Source organism: Agrilus planipennis, unplaced genomic scaffold, assembly GCF_000699045.2.
Source record: "Agrilus planipennis isolate EAB-ADULT unplaced genomic scaffold, Apla_2.0 scaffold25, whole genome shotgun sequence".
Lineage (NCBI taxonomy): Eukaryota > Metazoa > Arthropoda > Insecta > Coleoptera > Buprestidae > Agrilus > Agrilus planipennis.
The window spans coordinates 143441-154022 of NW_020439112.1; the positions used below are offsets into that span (position 1 = coordinate 143441).

General features: G+C 39.8%; 1 protein-coding gene across 1 annotated transcript in view; it reads left to right on the forward strand.

Annotated features, from left to right (window-relative positions):
- Positions 1-10582, forward strand: part of LOC108738046 (papilin) — a 28156-nt gene that overhangs the window by 2106 nt on the left and 15468 nt on the right. Inside the window, exons 2-24 of the mRNA XM_025977618.1 lie at positions 514-750; positions 1366-1445; positions 1529-1679; positions 1749-1872; positions 1937-2017; positions 2373-2449; positions 3345-3480; positions 3653-3990; positions 4128-4310; positions 4378-4554; positions 5615-5800; positions 5867-6008; positions 6388-6668; positions 6732-7911; positions 7972-8118; positions 8186-8393; positions 8460-8716; positions 8778-8951; positions 9017-9241; positions 9298-9477; positions 9541-9717; positions 9794-9970; positions 10029-10208. Coding sequence (XP_025833403.1) covers positions 514-750; positions 1366-1445; positions 1529-1679; positions 1749-1872; positions 1937-2017; positions 2373-2449; positions 3345-3480; positions 3653-3990; positions 4128-4310; positions 4378-4554; positions 5615-5800; positions 5867-6008; positions 6388-6668; positions 6732-7911; positions 7972-8118; positions 8186-8393; positions 8460-8716; positions 8778-8951; positions 9017-9241; positions 9298-9477; positions 9541-9717; positions 9794-9970; positions 10029-10208 — 5098 coding nt within the window. The remainder of the gene's footprint in view (positions 1-513; positions 751-1365; positions 1446-1528; positions 1680-1748; positions 1873-1936; positions 2018-2372; positions 2450-3344; positions 3481-3652; positions 3991-4127; positions 4311-4377; positions 4555-5614; positions 5801-5866; positions 6009-6387; positions 6669-6731; positions 7912-7971; positions 8119-8185; positions 8394-8459; positions 8717-8777; positions 8952-9016; positions 9242-9297; positions 9478-9540; positions 9718-9793; positions 9971-10028; positions 10209-10582) is intronic.

The following is a 10582-nucleotide window of genomic DNA, read 5'->3' on the forward strand; positions in this document are numbered from 1 at the left end:
ATCTTCTCGATTCATAAAATAATAAAAGTAAAATAATGAGCGATTACAATGTCCAATTAGTTAAGTAACAGAAAAAAAAAACTCGAGCAGCTTGATGAGAATATCGGCACTTTAAAATTAAATTGTCAAATAAGCAATAATTGGCTTCGCGTCAAAGGCAACGCCGATTGCCATAAAAAAAGTAGCACATATCTCGCAATTAATTTATGAAATTTTTTCTTTTTACTTATGCCCCGTACTATTTTAAGATGTGAGTGAATGACCCTCCCGACAATTAAACTATGCAGAATATTGCCACAACAGTTCGTTCTCTGCCATTTAACTGTGGAATCGTTAGAAACCAATAAAATTTATACTGCCAGACAGCTGCTTGCAAATGACTCACTCTTACCTCCTATTGTTAAATTAAAATCACCAGCTCAACCCGTTCATACTTTTTTTTTTTATTTCAATCCGTTTCCTTCCTGCGGGAAACACTTTACGGTATAATTAAGTACCTACTCTATGTTCTAGCACATAAGGCATCATAGAGATAGGTTCAAAAGGCAACAAGGAGCGCATCTGTACCTACCCGGAAGCTATGTGACGAGTGGAGGAGAAGGGCCAGATGCTGGACCTTGGTCGGAATGGTCAGAACCTAGTCCATGTTCGAGAACCTGCGGCGGCGGAGTATCAACCCAGCATAGGCAATGCCAAGAAGGATACACGTGTCAGGGCCCCTCTAAAAGACACTTTTCGTGTAATACTCAAGTACGTTCTAAAAACAAATACCTTCCAGATCAGATGCTTCCTTCTTCAACGCTTGTTCTATTTTATCATGCCAAGTCTCCTCTGGTCTATCTCTGCTCTTTTGTCTCATGATACTCAAATTATCCTAGTTGCTCATGTTCTGTTTCATTCAAAATAATCAATTGATTTCTTATTCTGTGTCTTCTAGTTCCTCATTTAATTCATCCTGGGAATTTCACCTCTGGTGCTTGAAATTCCCTACTTAATCTCCAAGACTCGCTTCCATAATGCAATAGTGTTCGTTTAACTGCACTTTTATAGATTTTTCTCTATTTCCTTAGATATCTCAATTTTGTTGAACAAGTTTTTGATTTAATGGTAAAATTTTGATGATGCAGTGTATCTCACTGTCCCATTTGCCTTTATCGTTAATAATAACAATTACTCCTAGGTTTCAAATCATTTACATTTTGCATTTTCTTTCTTTCCAATACGATGTTTAGATCTTTACCTTCGCATACTAATGTTGCCTCCTGACATAACAACTCAATTAATTTGACTCTTTTGCACCCCTCCAATACATTAGGTGGTTAGATACATTTTGATATTCAACTTTTTTTTGTACCTCTTTTTTAGGATTGCCCAGATTTGGGTGATTACAGGGCCCAGCAATGCTCTGAATTTGACAATGTACCTTTCGAGGGTACGTACTATCGGTAAGTGGGCTTTGTATTGTCCAAAGTATATCAGTAGAACGCTTAAGACCGAAAGCCAAATTATTAAAACAGACTTGCTTCAGGTGGATCCCTTACACCAAGGCGCCCAATCCTTGCGAACTGAACTGCATGCCCAAAGGGGAGCGATTTTACTACAGACAAAGGCTGCAGGTCGCGGACGGAACAAGGTGTAGCGACGATTCGTTAGATGTTTGCATTGAAGGAAACTGTTACGTGAGTCTCCAAGATATAAGTTGTTTTTGGAAACGATACTCAAACGAACAAATCGTTGATTTTTTCCAGCCCGTAGGATGTGATATGATGCTGGGTTCGAATCAGCGTGAGGATAACTGCAGAGTTTGCGGGGGAGACGGTAGTTCGTGCAACACCGTGTCTGGTCTGCTGGACATGCAGGACTTACAAGTAGGTAGGTATGTAATATGCGTGTGGAATTCACGGTGTTTATCTTTCAAAACCGCGGTTTCGCACAGGTTACAACGACATCCTCCTCATACCCTCCAGTGCGACCAACATCAGAGTGTGGGAAAGAACGAAATCAAACAACTACTTAGGTAAATTATTTTTTTTTTTATTTTTTTTGTGGTAATTAGGACCGAGCGGCATGGCCTAGAGGTCTAGACCATTGCTTAGCATTCGGGAGGACGCCGGTTCGATTCCGGGTCTGTCCGTCTGCCTTGGTCCAAGTTTTTCTGTGGTTTCCTTGGATCACTTAGGCAAATGCTGAGGCAGTAATATTCCACAGATAATCTTTCACTCTCTTCTGTCTTCATTTCGTCCGTCTCATCTTNCAAAACCCCAACGCCAAAACACGACACTGTAGTTGTCTTCTGTTTGTTCTACAACAACCGCCAAAGTTTTTCCAATCTTCATATTTCCAAAAAAGTTTTTTTTTATGTTCTGCTTTAGCTTTCCAATGGAGTTACACGTGGTATTTTTTAAAGCTTCTTATGGATCATTTAAGGAAGCCACTGAACATCCCGATGGTCTAACTGTATTGTCTTTTCTATATTCTGTAAGTATTATTAGCTAATACAAAAAAGATCCCTTAGCGTCAGTAATGGCTAATAAAGAGGAACGCTGCATGTTCGTTTGCCTGAACGTAAATTCACGTGTTTATATAAATTGAGATGAGGACAGCTGTCAAGAATTTCTTAACAATTTATAAGTTAAAAATATAAATATAAAGCACCTTCTAAGTGTACTCAAAATTTTGGTTTCGCCTTTTTGATGTGCATCTTGATTTCCTAAACGCTAGACAAATTTATTTTTCGTTGTGAAACAATTTCCTTAGTTATTTTTCGTTTCGTTCAAATGTTTTTTTTTTCTTTATTTTAAAAAGTTTTTTGAGGTCATTTTAAATTTTAAACAATCGACGGATGAGTTACATTACACGATTGTTTAATTATTTATTGTCTTATTTGTACGCATAATGTATTACAATTTTATACGCACACGTACAAGACATTTTAGATGATTAAATTTAGCAAGTCAGAATTCTTCGCAGCAAAAATGCCAATGTAAATTAAACTAAAAAGGTAAAAATGGAAAATAAAACAAAGCCGAAATTGTGATGATTAGACTAAAAATGAATAATTTTGTGCACGATTAACTTCATGTGTAGTTATTCTCAATCACACAATAGCCAATCTTAGAAATACTATGACATTGTTAGTTACTTAATGGTGGATTAATATGCAATATTAATTTGAAATCATTTTTTCGATTTTTATTTACCCACTATAAACTACCTCAAATTAATGAGGCGAGCGCGTGACAACAACAACAATTTTTCTTTCATAAATTTGAGGTAGTTTGTAGTCGGTAAATAAAAATCGAAAAAATGATTTCAAATTAATATTCCTGGTTGTGTTGTTGTAGCTCCTTTACCAAGACGTAAATGTTGGCGTAAACTACGAATACAGTGTACCAAAAGGTGTTCAGCACGGTTCTGAGACGGAAACGTATGCTTGGACCTTTGATGAATTTGCCCCTTGTAGTGTTACTTGCGGTGGAGGTAAGATACAATCTAAAATTACCGAATACCTAAATAAATATCAATTCTTTGCTTCTAATGCTGCTTCTATGAAATCACACTTGCATTTTATCGGTAAGAAAATTACTATGATACAATTTTGTTGGTCGATTCTACATCTTTCCATCGTGCTTCACATTCTCACTATCCTTAGGCGTCCAATACAGAAATGTGACCTGTGCTGGCCGGAGAACATTGGAACCGGCCGACCGCAGTTTATGCGATTCCAGCAACGAACCTGAAGCGGCCCGAAGGTGTAACGAGCAACCTTGCGAGCCTCAATGGATCGCCAAGCCTTGGGGCAAATGTTCAGCCCCGTGCGGCGACAATGGAACCCAAACCAGGCAGGTGGTTTGTGAACAAGTGATCGCAAACGGTGTCGCCAGCATCGTCGACGATCAGCAATGTGCGAATGTCAAGAAGCCACCCACCGAACAACCCTGCAATCAGGGGATGATTTGTGCCGACTGGTTTATTGGACCATGGAAACCGGTATGTACCTACTTACTTATCCTTTTCCCCAATCAGAATTTTAAAATGGCAACAACATAGTCAAAAATTATTGTTTTGACTCTGGCTATTTTGTAGAGATAGATATGCTGAATTTTTCCATTTCTTGTTCCTTTTAGTGTGATCACCTTTGCGGAGAAGGGAAACAAACTAGACAAGTCAAATGTTATCGAAAAGTTGACCATAAAATCGAGGTACTAGATGACGAAAATTGTGCACAGGAGGATAAACCCGAGAGCGAAAAAACATGTAACGTTAGACCTTGCGAAGGCTTAGACTGGGTTACGTCGAGCTGGAGTGGGGTAAGAATTACGATCGCAATATAAATTTTAACGATCTACTTCTTGTTCTTGTGTTCCCAAAAATTAGTGTGAAAACAAATGCGGTCTAGCAAACGAAACAAGACGAGTCCAGTGTGCTACGGCCAAAGGCGAGGTTTATCCCGACGACTTGTGCTCGAATATACCAAGACCGGAAGACGTAAGGCAATGTAACGCCTCCGACAGTGAATGTAACCAACTGTGGTACGCGTCTCAATGGAGTGAGGTAAGACGTCGTTTCTATTGGGATCCGTCAAATGGGCATACACCATCTGGTGGCAAAATTTATAACTCGAATGAGGGAAAAATTTACATAGGAACTGTGCACGCTAATTGTAAAATTGTTTATTAAAATAACAAAACACGTTAAAAAAGTAAAAATTTTTTTGATGATGGAGTCGACAAAGTTTTCTTCTAAAGTTAAATCAAATAAAAAGTTAATATGTTCAGTGAAAAGCTGCAATAGCACTTCAGACATAGATCTTCACTCTTCACCTACATTAACTACTTTCCAATAAAAACTAACCGTTTTATATATGTAAAAAATATATTCGGAAAATTAGAGAAAAAAGTAAACTAATAGAAGCTTGGATGAAAGCAGTAGGTATCAAAGAAGTGAATTCCGGAATAAAAATTTGTTCACGTCATTTTAATGCACATGATTATATTTCAGCAAGTATTTACCATCAGCCATAACCTTAATATTTAAAACTAGAATCATACTAAAATTATAAAGTGAGAAATTATTTATTCCTGTGTAATTGATTTAACACAATTCTAATGATACGATATAAGTATTTTGAGGTTAAGAACCTACCTGCTGCAATACAACAAAGTTGCAATAATGTGTTTGCAACGTTCTCTTAAATCGGCTTTGCACGTGCAAGTCATTGATATGATATTGCTTAAATCACCCAGAATCACCTCACCAATTATATAACGTGAATCACTTTTTAAATCCGAAGTTTGTAAAAAGTAGGCAGTAAACTTGACGGAATTTGAAGGCTAGCTTCCGGATTTGTTATTTCCGAATTTTATAATGTGATTGGCATTAAAAACACGCTCACCTTCAACGAAATTTCCTTTCCGAGGCTTTGTGTCAGCCCAATCACATATTGTGTCAATACTTATCATTTTATCGTAATTTAAAAACTTGGAAATTGCACGGTACACTACACGAACTACGATAAATTTTCCCTAATCGGCGCCATGTTTTTAGGCTCCTCCCATTTGACGGATCCCAATTGAAACAACTTTTATTTTCGATTTTCCTTTTATTGTTTTAGTGTTCCGCGAAATGCGGAGACGGTGTCCAAACTAGAAAAGTATTTTGCGGAGAAGTCACAGACGAGGGCGTCAAAAAAGTGGACGAGGGCAAATGCGATCCCTCAAAGAAATACGACTCAATGAAAAATTGCACTGCCGAAAAGGACGAATGCGAAGGAGAATGGTTCACAGGACCCTGGAGTGACGTAAGCCTTTATAATGTCATAGAAAACGGCACCACTGCCTAAACATTTTACTTCCTTTATTATTAGTGCTCTAAGGAATGTGGAGGTGGTACAAAAACACGTAAAGTCGTGTGCATGAAGGATAACGTAACAGTTGCAGCTACCGCATGTGATCCAGCAAAGATTGAATTTTCGACTGAAGATTGCAACACTGAGCCTTGCACTACAGGTAAAAATATGCCACACGTACCCAGGGGCGGCTTTAGTCATTGGAAGGTTCCGGGCGGGTAAATTTTTGCAAGGCCCTCGTCTTTGTGGAATTAAATTTAATGATGATACTTGAAAAATGCAAAGTGATTCATAAATAAGTTTACAGTTGTTTACAAATTGTTTATCGAAAATTAAAAAAAATTGATAAAGACAAAGATAGCAAATTTGCGCCTTCTTTTAAGACTATTAAGAAATTCAAATAAACATTAGTAGTATGTATTATTACTACCTAATATTTTCTAATTAGATTGTTGCGCGAGGTCCTGCAAAAGCGAGGCCCCGGGCGATTGCCCTGTTCGCCACCCCCAAAGCCTTCTAATACTAATTATACTTTACAGATGAAATATTGTCGGCTAGCGTTACTAAGTCGATGGAAGAAACCGAAGAAACCAAAGCTGAATCTAAACCTTCGCCGAGCGACGTCACCAAACCAGAAAAAGAAGCTGAAAAGCCAACAGAAGAAAAGAAAGACAAGGAAAAAGATGATAAGGAAGAAGAAGAAGAAGCGGGAGAATACGAAGAAGATTTTGATACAGAATGCGAAGATGGCGAATGGGTTGACTATGAACCGGAAGATGAAGCCATCGATGAAGAAACAACACTTGCGCCGGAGTTTTACGTAATATTTTTGTAAAATAAAATACATAAAATGTCAACAGTATTTATGTTCCATGCAATATAGGAATCTGGAGGTTCGACTATAGAATCAGAATCGACCTTGGTATCAGAAGACTTCATGGTAAGCGACGATTCATCAGCATACACCGCCCAATCGTCTGATCTGTCAAGTCCCGAGACAGGATCAGGAGAAACGGAAATAACAGATTCTTCAAAATCATCAGAAATGCTCTCGACAGATTCCCTCTCGTCCTCTAGCGAAGGTTCGGGCGAATCTTCCGAAACTCCATCAGGTACAACGAGCAGCGATGGTCTTACGCCTACCAGCGAAGGCACCACCAGCAGCTCAGAAGATCTCGGCAGCTCATCTGCCGTTACCGAAGAGGAGTCATCACCGTCAGGAGAAACCGAGAGCAGTTTATCGATGAGCAGTTTAACAGAAATGCTCAGTTCAGTTGTATCAACCACATTAAGTGCGATATCGGAAAGCTCATTCTTTACCACGGAAATGACAGATGAGAGCACAACAGACATAAGCACGATAACAACGGACACTGAAACCACAGACACCGGAACCACCGACACAGAAACAACCGACAGTCAAACAACTGACACTGAAACAACCGACACTCAAACAACAGACACACCAACAACAGAAACAGATTCTACGGAGTCTTTCCTGACTACAATCATCACCTATACACCCACAGATGTTGAAAGCACCAGCGACTTCACTACAGACTTGTCCACAGAATTTACTTCCGACAGCACAACGGATTCTTCTACAACAGAAACAGGAAGCGAGAGCACAGATACAGAAGAAACATCAGAATCCTCAACAACAAGTGGCAGTACCATCGAAGAATCGTCATCTCCATCGGGAAGCACCACGGAAATAAGTGAAGGCAGTAGCAGCACGGGAGAAAGCGAAGGAAGCACTACTAGTTCCTTCTCAGGGAGCACCACAGAAATGGAAAGCAGCACAATGGAGTCGTCTTCAGAAGCCACCTCCGAAGTCTCTGGTTTAACAACAGACTCTTCAGCTACATCGGAAGAGGTATCGGGAAGTACAACGGAAGAGGTCTCAGGAAGTTCCGAAGCCTCGTCTGAAAGTGGCGGTACGACAGAAGCATACAGTAGTACAGATACAAGTGAAGGATCGTCTGTCTCAACCGAAATCTCGGAAGGTAGCTCAGAAAGCGAGACTACTTCAGAATTCGACGTGTGGTCATCATCCACCGAAGGTACGTAAAACATATTTGAAAGATACTCAGAGAACACACTTTGAATACAAAATGCCATAGGTGACCTGTGGGAAACAACACCTGTCACAGACATATTTCTTCGTAAAATGCGAAAATGTAGAAGGAAAAAGAAGCCCGACTGTAAAACTAGCAAACACGGTTGCTGTATTGACCAAATTACACCAGCCAAAGGACCATTTAATAAAGGTACTGTTGTCTGACATTCGCGCACATAGTCCTGGATACTAATATTTGTCCAATGGTTTATTTCCAGGATGTCCAGATGTTAAAACATGTAACGAAACAACCTACGGTTGTTGCGAAGACGGTGTATCCGTTGCAAAAGGTAAAAACTTTAAAGGATGCCCGCCAACTCACTGCGAGCAATCGTTATTCGGCTGCTGCCCTGATAAAAAGACCCCAGCCGAAGGTACGAATAAAGAAGGTTGTCCCCCTCCACCGCCGAAATGTCTCAAATCTAAGTATGCAATAGTTTTCTTTGAAAAAAAATAACTGATTTTTTTAATGTTTTTCGAATTCTACTTTAGATTTGGTTGTTGCCCGGATAATGTTACCGAAGCAAAAGACGCTCACGGAAAAGGATGTAAACGGGAAGAAAAAGAAGAGGAAGGAGTTACAACTACAATGGTTCCTACTGAAGAACCCGGACCTTGTAACGAGAGCACTTACGGATGCTGTCCTGATGGAGTTGAAACAGCCCAAGGAGAAGACTACGAGGGTTGTGATATTTTCAGCGAAAACTGCACCGAATCCTACTTCGGCTGTTGCCCCGATGGCACTTCCGGTAAATAAGTTCAATCTATCGTGTATCCTTCAGCATATTTCACGTGTGACATATTTTTTAGCCAAAGGACCAAACTACAAGGGTTGCAAAATGGAATGTGAATCAAGTGCTTACGGATGCTGTGAGGACAGTATCACTCCTGCTCATGGTTATAATAAGGAAGGGTGTTGTTTAATAACATCTTACGGGTGCTGTCCGGACAATATTATACCAGCTCAAGGACCAAATTTAGAAGGTTCGTTCGATATTATTTAAAATAAATGCATCACAATTTGTAAACAACGTTCTATCGTTGCGAAGGATGTGGCTGTCAGTATTCACCGTACGGCTGTTGTCCTGATAATTCGACCGCAGCAAGGGGATACAACAACGAAGGTTGCGGTTGCCAGTACACAGAATTCGGATGCTGTCCTGATAGTTACACTCCTGCAGCAGGTGCAGAGTACCAGGGATGTCAGTGTCATACCTTCCAATTCGGTTGCTGTCCGGATGGAGTAACTGCAGCTAAAGGGCCCCACAAGCAGGGTAAAAATGTCATTTATTCAATTTAAAATCGAATATCTTTAAAAAATCGTCCTCAGGATGTGGATGTCAAAACACCGAATTCGGATGTTGCTCAGACGACCAAACGCCAGCAAAGGGTCCCAACTACGAAGGATGTGGCTGCGATTCCACCAAGTATGGTTGTTGTTTGGATGGTGTTACCGAAGCAACTGGCGAAAACTTCGAGGGATGCGACGAAGTTCTCACAAAACTACAGGGTAAACTTGCGAGAGCTTTTTATCTTATGGGATAATGCAAATGTGATTGCGTTGATTTTGTAGACAGCTGCACCCTTAGGAAGGAAAGAGGCTCGTGTAGAAATTACACGGTCAAATGGTTCTTCGATATGGAATATGGTGGATGTTCACGATTTTGGTATGGCGGCTGCGAAGGAAACGAAAACCGTTTCCGTACAAGAGATGAATGCCAAGAAATTTGTGTTGAACCTCAAGGAACGGGTATGTACGAAAATCTTTGATTGATTGAGCTAGTCTTCACAATGATCACTTCCTTTTCTGTTTCATAATTTCACAGATCGTTGTTTGCTGCCTAAAGTAGCAGGTCCTTGTGAAGGATATTATCCCATGTGGTATTACGATACCGAAAGGAAACAATGCGCCCAATTTATTTATGGCGGTTGCTTAGGAAACAACAATCGCTTCGAAACACGAGAAGAATGTTCAGAACTTTGCGTCAGAGACGACTCAGTCGGTACACGACACGAAAAAAAATCAAAGTGAAACAATTTTTACACACTCTCAAATTACAGATGCTTGCGAACAACCGAAAGAAGAGGGACCGTGCAGAGGCCACTACAGACGTTGGTATTTCAGCAAAGAAAGTCAGACGTGTGAACAGTTCAGATACGGTGGTTGCAAAGCGAATAATAACAATTTCCCAACGGAAGACGCTTGTAAACAACGGTGTTCAGAACCTGGTAGAAAGAAAGGTACTATACGCCTTAGAAAAATTGCATGGTGGTTAATAAAACTTAATATTATAACCCTTGTATATGTAGTATACTATTTTTCATGTGATACAAAAAGGTAAACTGCAGAGCTACGAATTAACTACAGTAGAATCCGCTTATAAAGACATCGAAGGGAAAAGACAATCACGTCATACAAAGAAAAGTCTTAGAAAATAAACGACTTTCTATTTTATAAAATAATTCGAAGTGGTCCGTATCCTGTAGAAACTGCCAGACGCGGATCGCGATTTCGATTTTTTTGAATCTCATCAGCGCGTCGCAGGCAGCTCCGACAGAACACAGACCAACTTTTACCTGCTGTCTTAACAGTACGTTTTAGAAAATACTACAAA